The 21,791-nt window shown below is 41.7% G+C and overlaps 1 protein-coding gene across 1 annotated transcript in view; it reads right to left on the reverse strand.

Annotated features, from left to right (window-relative positions):
• The window catches only part of LOC115109661 (F-actin-capping protein subunit alpha-2-like), a 55,657-nt gene that overhangs the window by 23,703 nt on the left and 10,163 nt on the right, over positions 1-21,791 (reverse strand). Inside the window, exon 2 of the mRNA XM_029634863.2 lies at positions 3,518-3,581. Coding sequence (XP_029490723.1) covers positions 3,518-3,581 — 64 coding nt within the window. The remainder of the gene's footprint in view (positions 1-3,517; positions 3,582-21,791) is intronic.

Here is a 21,791-nt window from a genome sequence, read left to right on the forward strand (position 1 = left end):
TGTAAAGCATATTTTGAAAATCTGAGATGACAGTGTGATTAACGAAAGGCTAAGCTGTGTCTCAATATATTTCATTTGTGATTTTCATGAATAGGAACATTTCCGCTGCGTTATGCTAATTAGTTTGAGGCTATGATTACGCTCCCGCATGCGGGTTGGGTAGTATCAAGAAGTTAACCTCTCTGCACACGGAACCCGCTCGCGGGCTGAAATTCCACAACATACGGTGATCGCTACATAAATAGTCATATTAAACATTCATGAAAATACAAGTGTCTCACATGTATCGAAAGCCTAGAATCTTGCTAATCCAACTGCGTTGTCAGATTTAAAAAAGGATTTACTGCGAAAGAATACGATGCGATTATCTGAGCATAGAGCCCCATAAAATGTTTTTTTTTAACCAGCACAGGCGTAACATAATCACAAACTGCATTAAAATAAATTGTTTACCTTTGACGATCTTCGTCTGTTTGCAAGTCCAATGCTCATTGTTACACAATGAATGATCTTTTGTTTGATAAAAATCTGTTTTTATAGCCTAACACGAAACATTTTGTGAACCGCTTGTGTTCCGTGTGTTCCGTGAAATTCCATTTGACGACACATTCCAGGTAAATAACCCACACAGAACGTGACTTTTCCAGTCATGTTTGGTTTCACTGCAATCAACTGGTTTGTTTGTAACACAATCAAACCTGTTGGGCCATTTCGCGGGACATATTGACTGAAAGAAACCAATTTGAAGACAACATGTCATGACATCATTGCGCACCAATGATTTTCCCGCCGTTTCGTTGATTGACTGTCTTTTAACCCAATGACCACTGATCGTCTTGAAATCTAGCTGGGTAGATAGCCAATGAGCTGAGCTAAACAGAAATACGCCATGTTTATGTGTTGCAAGACCAACCCATGTAGTAAGCTTCAGCGTAAAGTGAGTCATTCGCTATTGAAGTTTCATACCGGAAGAAGCTACGCATATTACGCACTGCAGTGTTTGGTGAACGCGCAGATTCAGCTGTTTATATATCAATCATTATGAAGACTAAGTCAGGGAAAGCTAAATCTAAGTCTAGATATACAGATGTACACACAATTTTAGAATACATTGATTGGGAAGGTGAGACAGAGATTGTTGTAGGACGCTTCATTTAGTGATTGTGGAGGAATATTTTTTGAACGGGAGAGGACATCGTTCTGGACTGGTAAGTTCTTATCATGCTAATGCCCTTGTTTGAAATTAATAATATAAAATAAAATATTTGTGATTTTTTTTAAATTTAGAAGCAATATATAAACATGTAATGTCATGAAATGTGAGCTGCGTGTGTCTGCCGCCCCACCCCAACCCACATGAAATAGCCTATTTGAGGCTGTTGAGGAGAGGGCAGGACCACATCAATGGCCAAAGTGAAATGGAGACAGTAGATCTAGCTGAAATGTCATAATATGAAAGAGACAGTAGATCTAGCAGGTTATAATAATATATTAAACCTAATATTTTCAACCTTCAACTCTCTCTATATATCTGTTTATTATACCGGTTGATACAGGGCTCATATGTGAAACTATTCTAACGGAACATTTTCTTTCACAGTGACACCGACTCCGAATGGGAGTCTTATCCGGTGTCCTGTGTGAATGTAAGTATGCTCTCTCTAATTCTCTCTTTCTCTCGGAGGAGGACCTGAGCCCTAGGACCATGCGCCAGTCCACCTGGCCTTGCCGCTGTTCCAGCTTCAACTGTTCTGCCTTCGGCTATGGAACCCTAAACTGTTCATTTTTACTCGAGGTGCTGTCCTGTTGCACCCTCTACAACCACTGTGATCTCCACCCGGCACAGCCAGAAGAGGACTGGCCACCCCTCATAGCCTGGTTCCTCTCTAGGTTTCTTCCTAGGTTTTTGCCTTTCTAGGGAGTTTTTCCTAGCCACCGTGCTTCTACACCTGCACTGCTTGCTGTTTGGGGTTTTAGGCTGGGGCTATATAAATAGATTTGATAGAGAACTGAGGGTCTTCCAAATATTGAAAGTGTGTAAATAGTTACCCATGCTATTTTGTAAATGTGTAATATATATATATATATATATTTTTTTTTTATAAAAAAATATTTATTTTTCTAAATTTTTTGGGGAGAGGGGTGTGTGTGTGTTAGAATACCATTTTGGTATTTTGTATATAGTTATTGGTTTCAAAATGTATACCTTCACCAATTTGGCCACTTGGGTACATTTGGGCTACTTGTGTGGGACACCTGGGTGACTTCATGATAAATGTCATGTAGCACACTCATTTTGGAAGTTATCATTCTGAAACTTTGCACAAGTACTGTTGCCCTCATATTTTTCACTGAAATTGTCCCCATCATCCGATCTGAATGTTTGTTTTATCTTGTTCATTTTAAAGATACAAAACAAAAAATAATTGTTCATCGTTTTATCTAAACCAGATCTATTGTGTGTTATTCTCCTACATTCAATTCACATTTACACAAACTTCAGAGTGTTTTCTTTCAAATGGTACCAATAATATGCATATCCTTGGTTCTGTGCCTGAGCTACAGGCTGTTAGATTTGGGTATGTCTTCAGGCGGAAATTGCACAAAGTAGGGGGGGAGCTGTAAGAGGTTAACGAACTTGCCTAGTTAAATAAAAAAGGTATAAAATAAATATAAAAATCGGTACCCCAAAATACCGATTTCCCATAGTTATGAAAACTTGAAATCGGCCCTAATTAAAATCGGTCGACCTCTAATGTATTGTTGTCTCTACCTTCTTGACCTTTGTGCTCTTGACTTTTCCCAATAATGTTTGTACCATGTTTTGTGCTGCTACCATGTTGTGTTGCTACCATGCTTTGTTGTCATGCGTTGCTGCCTTGTTATGTTGTTGTCTTTAGGTCTCTCTTTATGTAGTGTTGTGCCTTTCTTGCCCCCGTACCCGCAGCAGGCCTTTTGGTAGGCAGTCATTGTAAATAACAATTTGTTCTCAACTGACTTGCCTAGTTAAATAAAGGTTAAATAAAATTTAAATAAACAAGACTCACCTCACTTTCAGAGCTGATAGTTAAGAAGCTTACATGTGTGGGTGTTAGATACTAAGAGCGAAGGCTCTGTATGTGTTGGTGGTAGTTAGATGCTAAGAGAGAAGGCTCTGTATGAGTGGGTGTTAGCTAGATGCTAAGAGAGAAGGCTCTGTATGTGTGGGTGTTAGCTAGATGCTAAGAGAGAAGGCTCTGTATGTGTGGGTGTTAGCTAGATGCTAAGAGAGAAGGCTCTATGTGTGAGGGTGTTAGCTAGATGCTAAGAGAGAAGGCTCTATGTGTGAGTGCTCTGCTCTGTAGTGTGTGGTTTCAAGGTGCTGAGGAATTATCTGTGTCATAACATCTCTAGTGAGAAAAACTCGCAACAGCTTACTACCTAAAGTGCGAGTTGTGATCCCCTGCTCCTGGCTTTGGTCAATACACACGCACCCCCCCCACCTCCCCAAAAAAAGAGGCTACACACAATAGCTCACCGTTGAAAACTTCATTGAACTCTCCTGGTGGGGCGTGGATGACAAAGTTCGCTGCTATGCGTACCTGCAAAAACAAAGAAACACACGTCAGAAATGCAAGGGTAGGCTTAGTACCAACACAAATCTCTGAGATCAGTGAGTCACACAGGCAACGTTTTCCTAAACTTTGAGATCTCAGGTCTGGAGACTGGTGAGGTCAGCAACACAAACATCAGGACTAGCACAGGGAATATCATAGGGAAAACATTGGGTAGATGCATTTTCATCCATTTATGGTCAACTTTCCTCTCCCTCTGTCTTTTCTGTTATTGAGGCTAAATCATGATGGACAAATACAGTGAGTTTACTACCACAATTCTCACTTCTCAGCCACTGTACACCCAGAGAGTTGCCCTCTCTTCATAATGTTGTCGCCTCCAGCATCTGTCTGCCCGCCGCTACTCAGTTGCACCACAACACTTCCCGTTTGGAGGCGATATGTGAAACTAACAGCCAGGGGCGGGCAGCCCCTCCCTCGAGTGGCTCGTGAACATATAAGGGCATGAAAATGTGCTGAGAAGCCTAGTAGTGAAGTACACCCCTCCTGCTCTCCCTGCCAGTGTAGGGCTTGGCATGTGGCTTCACTGGTTTGGCTAGTCCATCATCCCCACCCCCCTGGACTGACAAGCTGGGAAAGGGAGGTGTGTGTGCGCGTCTCATCAGTGGTGTGCTGAGCACCAAAGCTTCTCATGCACGAGCTGCAGACCGATTCTCATGAGTGATGATACGGTGTGAACCAGAGAGGCACTCAGGGACTCTTACGTGTGTGTGTTGCTCTGGAAAGAGAGTATGTGCATTGCTGAAACCCCTATGGAGGAACCATTTGGATCAGGACTCCCTTATGCTTTGTAAACAAACTTTACTTGAAAAATACTGCAGGGCCACTACGGGGCTATCGGTTATTCTCCATTTACACTCAACTCTGCTCTTATATCCTAGCATTGTGAGATGCTGTTCGATTCTATTTCATTTGCTCCCTCTTGGGTCGGGTCGCTTTCGTAAAAGAGAATGTGTCGTCTTAAAAATAAGCGTTATCCTTAAAACAACCCCATCATATCATTACTCTACCACCTCACTGGGTTTACTTCTATATCGTGACAACAACGTCTGTTGGGCGTGAATAAAAAGCATGATGCATTTCATTGCGACTATTGGGGTGATTCTCATGAAATCAATTTGAACCATGTCAGTAGTTAGTTACTAAACCATGGTCCGTGACGCATCCATTTCACCAGCCGACTTCCTAGGTAAAAAAAAAGGCTCAATATGAATTCAGTGCAATTCACTTGCTCATTCCAACCCCATAATAATATCAGTGTTTCCCCTACACTCATCTAAATTCTTGCTGGTGCAAAAAAAATATGTAATTCAAAAATATATAGTGCATTTGGAAAGTATTCAGATCTCATGACTTCTTCCACATTCGTTATGTTACAGCCTTCTACTAAAATGGATTCAATTAATTGTTTTCCTCAATCTACACACAATGCCCCATAATGACAGTGAAAATAGGTTTAGAATTTTTTGCAAAAGTATATTTTAAAAAAAAACTGAAATACATTTACATAACTATTCAGACCCTTTACTCAGTACTTTGGTGAAGCACATTTGGCAGCGATTACAGTCTTGAGATAGGAGAACCTTCCAGAAGGACAACCATCTCTGCAGCAATCCAACAATCAGGCCTTTATGACAGAGTGGCCAGACGGAAGCCACTCCACAGTAAAAGGCACATGACAGCCGGCTTGGAGTTTTCCCAAAAGGCACCTAAAGACTCTCAAACCATGAGAAACGAGATTCTCTGGCCTGAATGCCAAGCGCCATGTCTGGAAGAAACCTGACACCATCCCTAAAGTGAAGCATGGTAGGGGCAGCATTATGCTGTGGGAATGTTTTTTAGCTGTAGGTACTGGGAGACTAGTCAGGATCAAGGGAAAGATGAATGGAGCAAATACAGAGATCCTTGATGAAAACCTGCTCCAGAGCAGTGGTGTAAAGTGTTTAAGTAAAAATACTTTAAAGTACTACTTAAGCGTATCTGTACTATTCATATTTTTTACAAATTTTACTTCACTCCATTCCTAAAAGAAAATAATGTACTTTTTATTCCATACATTTTCCCTGACACCCAAAAGTACTCGTTACATTTTGACAGGAAAATGGTCCAATTCACAAATTATAAGAGAGAACATCCCTGGTCATCCCTACTGCTTCTGATCTGGCGGACTGGACTTACTTAACAGAAATGCTTCATTTGTAAATTATGTCCGAGTGTTGGAGTGTGTCACCTGGCTATCTGCCTGGTTTGCTTAAAATAAGGAATTTGAAATGGTTTATACTTTTACTTTTGATACTTTAGTATGTTTAAAAAACAAATTCTTTGATAGACTTTTACTCAAGTAGTATATTACTGGGTGACTTCCACTTGAGTAAATGTTCTATGAAAGCATCTTTACATTTATTACAATAGAGGACTTTTTCCACCACTGCTCCAGAACGCTCAGGACCTCAGACTGGGGTCAAGGTTCATCTTCCAACAGGACAACGACCCTAAGCACACAGCCAAGACGACGCAAGAGTGGCTTCGGGACAAGTCTCTAAATGTCCTTGAATGGCCCAGCCAGTGCCTGGACTTGAACCCGATCGAACATCTCTGGAGATACCTGAAAATAGCTGTGCAGCAACGCTCCCCATCCAACCTGACAGAGCTTGAGAGGATGTGCAGAGAATAATGGTAGAAACTTACCAAATACGGGTGTGCCAAGCTTGTAGCGTCATACCCAAGAAGACTGGAGGCTGTAATCGCTGCCAAAGGTGCTTCAACAAAGTACTGAGTAAAAGGTCTGAATACTTATGTAAATGTGATGTTTACCTGTTTTTGCTTTGTCATTATGAGGTATTTTGTGCAGATTGAGGGGAGAAAAATGCTATATATTTTAGAATAAGGCTGTAGCGTAACAAAATGTGGAAAAATTCAAGGGGTCTGATTACTTTCCGAATGCACTCATATATTTCTGACAAGACGCGCTTTTAAATGGATAGTTGTTGGATCAATGACTGGAAGAATATGGGAACACCTAGTATGTCATTGCATCTCACTTGCAACCACAAAACACAATCCCTTGGCTATCTTTATTCTTTAAACAGTGACACCTCTGTGCAGAGCGTAAATAAAAGACCGAATGGCACTTCATTAACTCTATTGGCCACAGCTGTGAATATTTTATGACGTGAGACAATGCAGCGATTCTTCATCACGTGGAGAGCTTTGGTCTGACAGACGACACACACGGACAATTATTGTTCTGCAACTTTATCTGTGCCTCTGACTAACTGGCTGTTTGGCGTGAGAGAGCTTGAGCTGTCGTGTCCGCAGAAGAAACCACTTTTATGGCGCTAGGTCTGAATCACACCCGGGTGGGCGGGCGCGCACACACACACTTAGGTCATTTCACAGGAACACTGAGAACAGGGATGCTGACAGCGGATCGTGGGATAGACTCAAGAGGAAAATTGTTTTTGACACTTTCCTCAACTCCCAACAAAGGGTGTAATCTTTTCGTTTACATTTTGGGCACAATTTAGCCACAGCCACTCTACTCAATATAATCTTATAAAGAGCAATTCTACCATAACAGAGTGTTTTTCACTTTAAAAATGTACGGCAAACAAAAGGAATGATTGCAAAGTTAAACAAACCATACAACTATGCACAAGGGCAACTTTGACCAATTTCCACAGAATAGATTACAAAAACACATTTACTTAAAAAGCAGTGCAGAAGTTTGGTAATGTTGCAATCCAAAGTTTAACATTTTAAAGAGAAAAATCTCAGCATCACTGTTACCGTGGAATTGACGTAAAACATACTTAGGCCTAGACAATAACACAAAACACATACACTGTACGAACAAAGTCATGCGCACACATACACAACGAACACACAAAGACCCCCGCGGGAGCCTAGTCTTTGTAAGGTCCTGGGCAGACAGTCACCAGCTGGGCTTTCTGTTCTCTCTTGTGTTCTCTGTCCTCCAGTGATAATGTGTTGTTTGTTTGCCCACATTCACACTCCCAGTAGCATCTATTATCCCAAGACACACACACATCTCCAGTGGAACTAACCCTTATCCCAGAATCCCACCTCTTATCGGGACACTCCAGAACCCTAAACCATGAGAGGGAGGAATGGGAATGGGGGTATAATCTGACCTGCAGGAATCCTATGAGGTAGAAGACAGCACCAACTCTATTCTCTAGGAGGCTGAATCCTCGTTCCTGGCACCTCTCCATCCATCCCCATATTTGTAATGGGACCAGGCCTTTATGAATAGGCACCTTGAGAACAGAACTGGAATAACTAGAAAAACAGTACACATGTAGAGCCTGCATAGGGTCTTCTGTCCCGTCTCATCCATTGAGGCAATGGGAAGAATAGATTCCCCACCCACTGCCAACCAAGTTTATCTCCACAATGTACCTGCAAGTAACTGGACCAGAACCACTCAAATAAATTGGGCAAAAGGGACAACACAAAAATGTCTAGTACGTTTTGAGCCGTTTATCAGCCACTCATCTGTCATTCTTACACCGTATTCAAACAGGCCGCACGCGTGCGCCATCGTGCGCAAGTTGACTTTGTCCCCCTGCACCAAACGCGATCACGACACACAGGTTAAAATATCAAAACAAACTCAACCAATTATATTAATTTGGGGACAGGTCGAAAAGCATTAAACATTTGGCAATTTAGCTAGCTAGCTTGCTGTTGCTAGATAATTTGTCCATGGATTTAAAACGCGGCTTTGTTATTTTTACCTGAAATGCACAAGGTCCTCTACTCCGACAATTAATTCACACATAAAACGGTCAACCGAATAGTTTAGTCATCTCTCTTCCTTCCAGGCTTTTTCTTCTTTGGCATCTAACTAAGTTATCTAACTTTCATAGTTACCACGACGACTGACCGAACTCAGTTCATCTTTCAATCACCCACGTGGGTATAACCAATGAGGAGATGGCACGTGGGTATCTGCTTCAATAAACCAATGAGGAGATGGGAGAGGCAGAACATGCAATGCGTTCAGCATCACAAATAGAACTTCTATTTTAGCGCTTGGCAACGCTCATTGGCGTGCGCGAGCAGGGTGGGTGCAATAATTGAGTAACATGTTTGATTTTGAAACGAGAGTGGTCAGCATGTTACCCAATTCCTCAGCTTTTGGCACAATTTGAGACCACTGCTCTTCTAGCCCTTGATTTAGTTTCTTTGACAAATGCAGTTAGTGTTTGACCTAATAATACTACTGCCCATCTAAACAAATTCAAACTTATGCTAGCTTATTCTTGTTTCAACTGAATGTTATTGGTGTTTGCAGCCTTGAATGTTGCTTTGGACCAGGGGGCTAAATCACCTTGCTGCCAAGAAAAGACATGCAGAGGAAACACAGCAAACAGATGATTAAACACTGGTTGTATTTTATTCTTCCACCCCAGAGTCCTACTGTAGCAGGCCCAGACTATATGGGTCTTCTGTAAAAAACTAGGGGTACCAGTGAGGACTTCCTACACTGAGCAGCTTGTTACAGTTAAGTAATTGAAAATAAAAATCGGCAAAAAGAATGTAATGCAATTACATTAAGAAATAAGGGGGGGGAGCATCCTGCACCATCGAGAGCATCCTGACCGGTTGCATCACCACCTGGTATGGCAACTGCTCGGCAGGCGCTACAGAAGGTTGTGCATACGGCCCAGTACATCACTGGGGCCACGCTTCCTACCATCCAGGACCTATGTACTAAGCGTGTCAGAGGAAGACCCCCCAAAATTGTCAGACTCCAGTCACAGACTGTGCTCTCCAGTACCGCACAGCAAGCGGTGCCGGAGCGCCAAGTTGGAGGTCCAAAAGGCTCCTTAACAGCTTTCACCCCCAAGCCATAAGACTGCTGAACAATTAATCAAATGGCCACCTGGACTATTTACAATGACCCCCCCTTTGTTTTTACACTGCTGCTACACACGGTTTATCATCTATGCATAGTCATCCTACCCACATGTACAAATTACCTCCACTAACCTGTGACCCCGAACATTGACTCAGTACCGGTACGCCCTATATATAGCTTTGTTATTTTATTGTTACTTTATTCAATTTTTTCCTTTTTTCCTCAATTTGGGACTTGAAAATATATAATTATTGTAGCCAATTTATAAGTTCTCCGCACCCTTATAAATGATTTGTGATTACATTTTATAATCGGTTATTCTGAGAGATGTGACCATTTTTGTTTGTTTCCCACTGTTTCAATTGAAGGGTATCGCGCTACTCTGTTGAAAAATCACATGCAGCTATTATTAGGAGAACAACATCTAATATTGGCTTCCACTTGGCTTTCCATACAAACCCTTCCTTTAAAAACAAATGTGGTTTGTGGTCACTTTCATTATAAAAACAGCTATGGGGACACAGGCTACAGAAGAATCGGGAGGGTGGGGGGGGGGGGGGGGTTCCATATCAGGTCCTATATGTACAATCATAAAAAATATATAATTGTTTAACATTGAGGTCCTTAAAATTACAATTAAGAGCTTTAAAAACATCCCTGAAAGTCTTTGAATGTGACTTGCCAATGTCTGTATGAACCCTGCTTAAAAAGGCTGTATAGTCCTACACCTATGGTGTAGTATAGCTGGAGTCATGGGCATTCAGCATATATTCATTTTTATTCCTCTAAGTACACTTGTGGAAATGCATGAAAATCTTTTTTATTTTTGTTTCAAACCATTTTGAAATGTTCATCCCAATGTCACACATTGGCCCTGTTATTTATAGAAAGACCCATATGTGGAGCTGTTTGTAGACAGAATAGCACCACCGGGGCCATTTTCTCTACATCCAAATCTATGACCGCAGGGCAGACATGCACAGAAAAGGAGAAGCGTTCCTACTTTGGCCATGCATTCTTCACAAAACCACACAGGAGAAGTAGGTGTCACAGAGGTCAGTGTGCTGCTAAACAGTTTAGCTTCCTCCACTGTCCCAGTCCCCCCACACAGGGCTCGAAAGTGATCCTCTGCATCGCAGCATACACATGACAATGATGGTTGACAATGTGTAAACCGTTTGAGCCATGCAAAAAGGCACCGATTGGGTGGCTCCAGCTGCAACATTTCAAGCTAGCTGTGGCGTGAGTTTACAGCATAAATCCGTTACACTAACCCCTCAGAAAATCACTACAAAGCAAGCTACCCTGGGCGTTCAGCTAAACCCAACTGCAGATATGGTCCACGGGCACTACTGCAACTAACAGTGGTGTAAAGTACTTAAGTAAAAATAGTACTTTTGCTACACTACATTCCCAAAGAAAATAATGTACAGTCGTGGCCTCTGTTTGTATGAAGGCAATTCGCATATACTCCAGAATGATATGAAGAGTGATCAGATGAATTGCAATTAATTGCCAAGTCCCTCTTTGCCATGCAAATTAACTTATTGGATATAGGGGGCGCTCTTTTAATTTATGGATAAAAAACGTTCCCGTTCTAAACAAGATATTTTGTCACGAAAAGATGTTCAACTATGCATATACTTGACAGCTTTGGAAAGAAAACACTCTGACGTTTCCAAAACTGCAAAGATATTATCTGTGAGTGCCACAGAACTGATACTACAGGCGAAACCAAGATGAAATTTCAAAAAGGAAATGGCCCAGATTTTGAAGGCGCTGTGTTCCAATGTCTCCTTATATGGCTGTGAATGTGCCAGGAATGAGCCTACACTTTCTGTTGTTTCCCCAAGGTGTCTGCAGCATTGTGACGTATTTGTAGGCATATCATTGGAAGATTGACCATAAGAGACTACATTTACCAGGTGCCCGCTCGGTGACCTCCGTCGAAATTATTGCGTAATCTCCAGCTGCGTGCATTTTTCCATTTGCTTCAGAGGAGAAACCCAACTGCCACGAATGATTTATCATCGATTAGATATGTGAAAAACACCTTGAGGATTGATTCTAAACAACGTTTGCCAGGTTTCTGACGATATTATGGAGTTAATTTGGAAAAAAAGTTTGGCGTTGTAATGACTGAATTTTCGGGGGTTTTCTTAGCCAAACGTGGTGAACAAAACGGAGCGATTTCTCCTACACAAATCATCTTTTTGGAAAAACGGAACATTTGCTATCTAACTGAGAGTCTCATTGAAAACATCCGAAGTTCTTCAAAGGTAAATGATTTTATTTGAATGCTTTTCTTGTTTTTGTGAAAATGTTGCCTGCTGAATGCTAGGCTTAATGCTATGCTAGCTATCAATACTCTTACACAAATGCTTGTGTAGCTATGGCTGAAAAGCATATTTTGAAAATCTGAGATGACAGTGTTAACAAAAGGCTAAGCTTGTGAGCCAATATATTTATTTCATTTCATTTGCGATTTTCATGAATAGTTAACGTTGCGTTATGGTAATGAGCTTGAGGCTATGATTACGCTCCCAGATACGGGATTGCTCGACACTAGAGGTTAACTGAATCACAAAAAAACATTTCCACTGTATTTCAGCCCTGCCAAAAAAGGACCAGCTGACATCATGTCAGTGATTCTCTCGTTAACGCAGGTGTGAGTGTTGACGAGAACAAGGCTGGAGATCACTCTGTCATGCTGATTGAGGTTGAATAACAGACTGGAAGCTTCAAAAGGAGGGTGGTGCTTGGAATCATTGTTCTTCCTCTGTCAATCATGGTTAACAGCAAGGAAACACGTGCCGTCATCATTGCTTTGCACAAAGAAATGGCTTCACAGGCAAGGATATTGCTGCAGTAAGATTGCACCCAAATAAACCATTTATCGGATCATCAAGAACTTCAAGGAGAGCGGTTCCATTGTTGTGGAGAAGGCTTCAGGGTGTCCAAGAAAGTCCAGCAAGAGCCAAGACAGTCTCCTAAAGTTGATTCAGCTGCGGGATCGGGAAACCACCAGTACAGAGCTTGCTCAGGAATGGCAGCAGGCAGGTAGGCGTGAGTGAATCTGCATGCACAGTGAGGCGAAGACTTTGAGGATGGCCTGGTGTCAAGAAGGGCAGCAAAGAAGCCACTTCTCTCCAGGAAAAACTTCAGGGACAGACATTCTGCAAAAGGTACAGGGATTGGAATGCTGAGGTCTGGGGTAAAGTAATTTTCTCAGATGAATCCCATTTCCGATTGTTTGGGGCATTTTTTTATTTAACCTTTATTTAACCAGGTAGGCTAGTTGAGAACAAGTTCTCATTTACAACTGCGACCTGGCCAAGATAAAGCATAGCAGTGTAAACAGACAGCAACACAGAGTTACACATGGAGTAAACAATAAACAAGTCAATAACACAGTAGAATAAAAAAATATATATTTAAAGAGTATATACATTGTGTGCAAAAGGCATGAGGAGGTAGGCGAATAATTACAATTTAGCAGATTAACACTGCAGTGATAAATGATCAGATGGTCATGTACAGGTAGAGATACTGGTGTGCAAAAGAGCAGAAAAGTAAATAAATAAAAACAGTATGGGGATGAGGTAGGTAAATTGGAAGGGCTATTTACCGATGGACTATGTAAAGCTGCAGCGATCGGATAGCTGCTCAGATAGTTTGAAGTTGGTGAGGGAGATAAGTCTCCAACTTCAGCCATTTTTGCAATTTGTTCCAGTCACAGGCAGCAGAGAACTGGAACGAAAGATGGACAAATGAGGTGTTGGCTTTAGGGATGATCAGTGAGATACACCTGCTGGAGCGCGTGCTACGGGTGGGTGTTGCCATCGTGACCAGTGAACTGAGATAAGGCGGAGCTTTACCTAGCATGGACTTGCAGATGACCTGGAGCCAGTGGGTCTGGCGACGAATATGTAGCGAGGGCCAGCCGACTAGAGCATACAGGTCGCAGTGGTGGGTGGTATAAGGTGCTTTAGTAACAAAGCGGATGGCAGTGATAAACTGCATCCAGTTTGCTGAGTAGAGTATTGGAAGCCATTTTGTAGATGACGTCGCCGAAGTCGAGGATCGGTAGGATAGTCAGTTTTACGAGGGTAAGTTTGCTGCAAGACAGAAAGCTGATTCTAGATTTGTTTTTGGATTGGAGATGTTTGATACGAGTCTGGAAGGAGAGTTTACAGTCTAGCCAGACACTTAGGTACTTATAGATGTCCACATATTCTAGGTTGGTGATGTTAGTCGGGCGTGCGGGTGCAGGCAGCGAATGGTTGAAAAGCATGCATTTGGTTTTACTAGCGTTTAAGAGCAGTTGGAGGCCACGGAAGTGTTGTATGGCATTGAAGCTCGTTTGGAGGTTAGATAGCACAGTGTCCAAGGAAGGGCCAGAAGTATACAGAATGGTAGAGGTGGATCAGGGAATCGCCCGCAGCAAGAGCAACATCATTGATATATACAGAGAAAGGAGTCGGCCCGAGAATTGAACCCTGTGGCACCCCCATAGAGACTGCCAGAGGACCGGACAACATGCCCTCCGATTTGACACACTGAAATCTGTCTGCAAAGTAGTTGGACAACCAGGCAAGGCAGTCATTAGAAAAACCGAGGCTACTGAGTCTGCCGATAAGAATATGGTGATTGACAGAGTCGAAAGCCTTGGCCAGTTCGATGAAGACGGCTGCACAGTACTGTCTTTTATCGATGGCGGTTATGATATCGTTTAGTACCTCTAGCATGGCTGAGGTGCACCCGTGACCGGCTCGGAAACCAGATTGCACAGTGGAGAAGGTACGGTGGGATTCGAGATGGTCAGTGATCTGTTTGTTGACTTGGCTTTCGAAGACCTTAGATAGGCATCTGGAAAAAAGGTGAGCGCTACAATCAGTCCTGTGTCATGCCAACAGTAAAGCATCCTAAGACCATTCATGTGTGGGGTTGCATCTCAGCCAAGGGATTCGGCTCACTCACAATTTTGCCTAAGAACACAGCCATGAATAAAGAATGGTACCAACACAACCTCCGAGAGCAACTTCTCCCAACCATCCATGAACAGTTTGGTGACGACCAATGCCTTTTCCAGCATGATGGAGCACCTTGCCATAAGGCAAAAGTGGTAACTAAGTGGCTCGGGGAACAAAACATCGATATTTTGGGTCCATGGCCAGGAAACTCCCCAGACCTTAATCCCATTCAGAATTTGTGGTCAATCCTCAAGAGGCGGGTGGACAAACAAAAACCCACAAATTCTGACATACTCCAAACATTGATTATGTAAGAATCTGCTGCCATCAACCATGATGTGGCACAGAAGTTAATTGACAGCATGCCAGGGTGGATTGCAGAGGTCTTGGAAAAGACTGCAAATATTGACTCTTTGCATCAACTTCATGTAATTGTCATTAAAAGCGTTTGACACCTATGAAATGCTTGTAATTTTACTTCAGTATTCCATAATAACATCTGACAAAAATATCTAAAGACAATGAAGCAGCAAAATTGTGGAACTTTGTCATTCTCAAAACTTTTGGCCACGACTGTACTTTCTACTCCATAAATTTTCCCTGACACCCAAAAGTACTCGTTACATTTTGAATGCTTAGCAGGACAGGAAAATGTTCCAATTTATGCACTTCTCAAGAAAACATCCCTGGTCATCCATACTGCCTCAGATCTGGCAGACTCACTAAACACATATGCTTCATTTGTAAATGGTTTCTCAGTGGAGATAATAATGGAGATAATAGTCCCATCTGCATTGCTTAATATAAGGAATTTGAAATTATTTATACTTTTACTTTTCATACTTGAAGTATATTTTAGCAATTACATTTACTTTTGATACTTAAGTATATTTAAAACCAAATACTTTTTTACTTTTACTCAAGCAGTATTTTACTGGGTGATGTTCATTTCAGTAATTTTCTATTAAAAGAGGTATTTTTACTTTTACTCAAGTAAAAGTAACTAGAGCTGGGAGATATGGACAAAAATCTGAGTCGAGATAAAAGGACCCAATTTTTACAATAATGAAATCAGCAATAAATTAGGATAATATCGCTAGGCGATATGGACCAAAAGTAATATTGCGATAAATGTAACTATAAATGCACCATAATAAATACAAATGTAAAAAATTTTTTTTTTTTTTTTTAATAATTCCCAGTGCCAATTAAAACAGTAAGCTATTTCATCGAAAATACCCAGATGCATGATAAAAATGCATGATTGATATGTTGATGTGCAACCTGTCAAAATTGGATCCAGAATAATCAAATATTTTGGGTTCTTCAGACAAATTTGCCAACATTTGTGCCTATTGGCCTATGTATAGGCTATATTATTCACCACCTGAGGAAGTAGGAACTCAAAACACTGAGTTAGATTGCTAACTAAATATATGATGTATGCTGGCCTACAACATCCTACAAAAACTTTCCAGCTGAAGGCTACTTGATGTAGGCCTATTCAATGCAAATTGCACAGTCTGCTCCGTGGGCGCATCAAAACCATACAACAGACTAATGTAAACTTGTGCCATGAACTTCATATTAACCCATAAGCATCTACGGCCTGTTTAAGCCGGGAGAGGGTTCCAAAGATTCTTCAGCAATTTGATTTCGAATTTTAAAAGATCCCTTAAAGTATAATTTTTCTTTGAAAAATGATTTGATACAATTATTTATTTTGGGCCTTTCTGCTATTAGCCCACACAAACACATCGAATAACAGATTAACTACATGGAACGGATAGTCCCCCCCTAAAAAAATCAAAAGGAGGTTTGTCCTGAAGTGTCTGTCCTATATCTGAGAGATACAAAAGATCAGGAAACATTTGATTATAAAATTTAAAAAACAAAAAACAGGTTAACAGCTTATTTTTGGCACTAAACAGTGTCCATATTCAGAAAGTATTCAGACCCCTTGGCTTTTACATTTTGTTGCGTTAGTCTTATTCTAAAATGGAAAAAATACAACCTCAAACTACATACAACACCCCATAATAACAAAGAAAAAACTGTTTATTTCAGAACATTTTGCAAATGTATGTATTAAAATGAAAAAAAAATATATTACATTCACATAAGTATTCAGATCCTTTACTCAGTACTTTGTTGAAGCACCTTTGGCAGCGATTACAGCTTCAAGTCTTATTGGGTATGACGCTAAAAGCTTGGCACACCTGTATGTGAAGAGTTTCTCCCATTCTTCTCTGCAGATCATCTCAAGCTCTGTCAGGTTGGATGGGGAGCATCACTGCACAGCTATTTTCAAGTCTCTCCAGATATGTTCGATTGGCATCAAGTCCGGGCTTTGGCTGGGCCACTCAAGGACATTGAGAGACCTGCGTTGTCTTGGCTGTGTGCTTAGGGTCGTAGTCCTGTTGGAAGGTGAACCTTCGCACCAGTCTGAGGTCCTGAGTGCTCCAGAACAGTTTTTTTTGTGCCTTTTGGCAAACTCCAAGCGGGCTGTTATGTGCCTTTTACTGAAGAGTGTCTTCCGTATGGTAGAGTGGCCAGAAAGGCCTGATTTGTGGAGTGCTGCAGAGATGGTTGTCGTTATGAAAGGTGCTCCCATCTCCACAGAGGAACTCTGGAGCTCTGTCAGAGAGACCATTGGGTTCTTTGTCACCTCCTCCCTGACCAAGGCCCTTCTCCCCCAATTGTGCAGTTTGACTGGGTGTCCTACTCTAGGAAGAGTTTGTGGTTCCAAACTTCATCCATTTAAGAATGCTGCAGAAATGTTTTGGTACCCTTCCCCAGATCTGTGATTTGACACAATCCTGTCTCGGATCTCTATGGACAAGTCCTTCGACCTCATGGCTTGGTTTTTGCTCAGACATGCACTGTCAACTATTGGACCCTTATATAGACAAGTGTGGACCTTTCCAAATCATGTCCAATCAATTGAATTTTCTACAGGTGTACTCGAATCAAGTTGTTGAAACATCAAGGCTGATCAATGGAAAAACAGGATGCACCTGAGCTCAATTTCAAATCTCATAGCAAAGGGCCTGAATACTTATGTAAAAAAAATATTTAAAAAAATACAGCTTTGTCATTATGGGGTATTGTGCAAAGATTTAGTTGTGTGTGTATTTAACCCATTTTAGAATAAGACTGTAATGTAACAAAATGTGGAAAAATTCAAGGGGTCTGAATACTTTCTGAATGTACTGTACTTCCATATTTTTTTTTACTGGTAACAGGGGCTTACAGAGTCTTTCCCCCCCAATTTCGTGGTATCCAAATTGGTAGTTACAGTCTTGTCTCATCGCTGCAACTCCCGTATGGATTCGGGAGAGACGAAGGTCGAGATCCACGCTTCTTTTCCGAAACACAACACAACCCAGCCAAGCTGCACTGCTTCTTGACAATGCCCACTTAACCCGGAAGCCAGGCGCACCAATGTGTCGGAGGAAACACCGTACACCTGGTGACCGAGTCAGCGTGCATTAGGCCCCGCCCGCCACAGGAGTCGCTAGAGCGCGATGGGACAAGAATACTCCTGCCGGCAAAACCCTGCCGACGCTTGGCCAATTGTGTGCCGCCCCAATATTCTCCCAATGTGACAGGGACTGGACTCGAACCAGAATCTTAGACCACTGCTCCACTCAGGAGGCTTTCAGACAAGTATTGTGAAACCTGTGGGCGTCCTAGAGAAAGACAACCAACATGTTGGGACACACCTACTCATTCCAGGGTTTCTCTTTATTTATTTTTTTACAAATGTTCTACATAGTAGAATAATAGTGAAGACATCGAAACTATGAAATAACACATATGGAATTATGTAGTAACCAAAACAAAGTGTTAAGACAAATCTAAATATATTTTATATTTGAGAAACTTAAAGTAGCCACCCTTTCCCTTGAAAGCTTTGCCCTCGTGGCATTCTCTCAACCAGCTTCACGAGGTAGTCACCTGGAATGCAATTCAATTCAAATCAAATTTTATTGGTCACATACAGATGGTCAGCAGATGTTAATGCGAGAAATGTTGTGCTTCTGTTTTGGACAATGCAGTAATATCTAATAAGTAATTAACAAATTCACAACAACTACCTTATACACACAAATGTATGAATAAGATGTGTGCCTTGCGAAAAGGTTCATTTATGGAATTTCTATCCTTCTTAATCCATTTGAGCCAATCAGTTGTGTTGTGACATGGTAGGGGTGGTATACAGAAGACAACCCTATTTGGTAAAATACCAAGTCCATATGATGGCAAAAACAGCTCAAATAAGCAAAGAGAAATTGGTGACGACATGGTTAGTCAAAGCAGTTTCTCCAAGTGCAGTCGGAAAAACCACCAAGCCCAGTGTTAAAGCTGGCTCTCATGATGACCGCCACAGAAAACAAACAGAGTTACCTCTGCTGCAGAGGATAAGTTCATTTAGAGTTACCAGCCTAAGAAATTGCAGCCCAAATAAATGCTTCAGAGTTCAAGTAACAGACACATCAACATCAACTGTTCAGAGGAGACTGGGTTAATCAGGCCTTCATGGTCGAATTGCTGCAAAGAAACCACCAGTAACAGACACCAATAAGAAGAAGAGACTTGCTTGGACCATGGAAAATGAGCAATGGACATTATACCGGTGAAAATCTGTCCTTTTGGTCTGATGATTTTTGGATCCAACTGCCATGTCTTTGTGAGCTGCAGAGTAGGTGAACGGATGATCTCGGCATGTGTGGTTCCCACCATGAAGCATGGAGGATGTTGCCTGATGGTGCTTTGCTGGTGACACCATCGTTGATTAATTTAGAATTCAAGGCACACATTACCAGCAAAGCTACCACAGCATTCTGCAGCATTACGCCATCCAATCTGGATTGTGTTTAATGGGACTATCATTTGGTTTTCAACAGCACAATGATCCAACACACCACTAGGCTGTGTAAGGGCTATTTGACCATGTAGGAGTGTGACGGAGTGCCGCATCAGATGACCTGGCCTCCACAATCACCGACCTCAAACCAACTCGGGATGAGTTGGACCGCATAGTGAAGGAAAAGCAGCCAACAAATGCTCATCATATGTGGGAACTTCTTCAAGACTGTTGGAAAAGCATTCCAGGTGATGCTGGTTGAGAGAACGCCAAGAGTGTGCAAAACTGTCATCGAGGCAAAGGGTTGCTACTTTGAAGAATCTAAAATACAGTTGAAGTCAGAAGTTTACATACACTTAGCATGGTGACATTAAAACTCGTTTTACAACCACTCCACACATTTCTCGTTAACAAAATATAGTTTTTTGGGGGGCGACGCACAATTGGCCTAGCGTCATCCGGGTTAGAGAGGGCTTGGCCGGTAGGGATGTCCTTGTCTCATCGCGCACCAGCGACTGTGGCGGGCCGGGCGCAGTGCGCGCTAACCAAGGATGCCAGGTGCACGGTGTTGCCTCCGACACATTGGTGTGGCTGGCTTCCGGGTTGGATGCGCGCTGTTTTAAGAAGCAGTGCGGCTTGGTGGGGTTGTGTATCGGAGGACGCATGACTTTCAACCTTCGTCTCTCCCGAGCCCGTACGGGAGTAGTAGCAATGAGACAAGATAGTAGCTACTAAAAAACAATTGGATACCACGAAATTGGGGAGAAAAAGGGGTAAAAGAAAATAAAAATTGGGGAGAAAAAGGTGTCAAATTCAACCAAAAAAATGTAATAAAAACAGCATGGAAAACTCCAGAAAATGATGGCTTTAGAAGCTTCGAATAGGCTAATTGACATCATTTGAGTCAATTGGAGGTGTACCTGTGGATGTATTTCAAGGCCTACCTTTAAACTCAGTGCCTCTTTGCGTGACATCATGGGAAAAAATCTAAAGAAATCAGCCAAGACATCAGAAACAAAATTGTAGACCTCCACAAATCTGGTTCATCATTGGGAGCAATTTCCAAATGACTTCAGGTACCACGTTCATGTGTACAAACAATAGTACGCAAGTATAAACACCATGGGACCACGCAGCCATCATACTGCGTTCTGAAGGACACGCGTTCTGTATCCTAGAGATGAATGTACGTGAGCGACCTTTCAGGTTATGTCGATATAGGACTCGTTTTATTGTGGATATAGATACTTTTGCACCGGTTTCCTCCAGCGTCTTCACAAGGTCCTTTGCTATTGTTCTGGGATTGATTTGCACGGAAGCAGCCACTGCTCCAAAACTGCCATAAAAAAAGCCAGACTACGGTTTGCAAATGCACATGGGGACAAAGATCGTACTTTTTGGTGAAATTGGTCTGATGAATCAAAAATAGAACTGTTTGGCCATAATGACCAACATTATGTTTGGAGGAAAAATTGGGAGGCTTGCAAGTCGAACACCATCATTCCAACCGTGAAGCACGGGGGTGGCAGTATCATGTTGTGGGGGTGCTTTGCTGCACGAGGGACGGGTGCACTTCACAAAATTGATGGCAGCATGAGGTAGGAAAATTATGTGGATATATTGAAGCAACAAGACATCAGTCAGGAAGTTAAAGCTTGGTTGCAAATGGGTCTTCCAAATGGACAATGACCCCAAGCATGCTTCCAAAGTTGTGGCAAAATGGCTTAAGGACAACAAAGTCAAGGTATTGGAGTGGCCATCACAAAGCCCTGACCTCAATCCTATAGAAAATGTGTGGGCAGAACTGAAAAAGTGCATGCGAGCAAGGAGGCCTACAAACCTGACAGTTACACCAGCTCTGTCAGGAGGAATGGGCCAAAATTCACCCAACTTATTGTGGGAAGCTTGTGGAAGTCTACCCAAAACGTTTGACTCAAGTTAGACAATTTAAAGACAATGCTACCAAATACCAATTGAGTGTATGTAAACTTCTGATGCACTGAGAATGTGATGAAAGAAATAAAAGCTGAAATCATTCTCTACTATTATTCTGACATTTCACATTCTTAAAATAAAGTGGTGATCCTAACTGACCTAAAACAGGGAATTTTTACAAGGATTAAATGTCTGGAATTGTGAAAAACTGAGTTAATTTGTTTGGCTAAGGTGTATGTAAACTTCAACTGTATATTTTGATTTGTTTAACACCTTATTGGTTACTACATGATAGAGGTCGACCAATTAGGATTTTTCAACGCCGATAACGATTATTGGAGGATCAAAAAAAGCCGATACAGATTAAATAATGACAATTACAATAATACTGAATGAACACTTCTTTTAACTTAATATAATACATCAATAAAATCAATTTATTCTCAAATAAATAATGAAACAAGTTCAATTTGGTTTAAATAATGCAAAAACAAAGTGTTGGAGAAGTAAAA

This window comes from Oncorhynchus nerka, linkage group LG25 (assembly GCF_034236695.1).
Source record: "Oncorhynchus nerka isolate Pitt River linkage group LG25, Oner_Uvic_2.0, whole genome shotgun sequence".
Lineage (NCBI taxonomy): Eukaryota > Metazoa > Chordata > Actinopteri > Salmoniformes > Salmonidae > Oncorhynchus > Oncorhynchus nerka.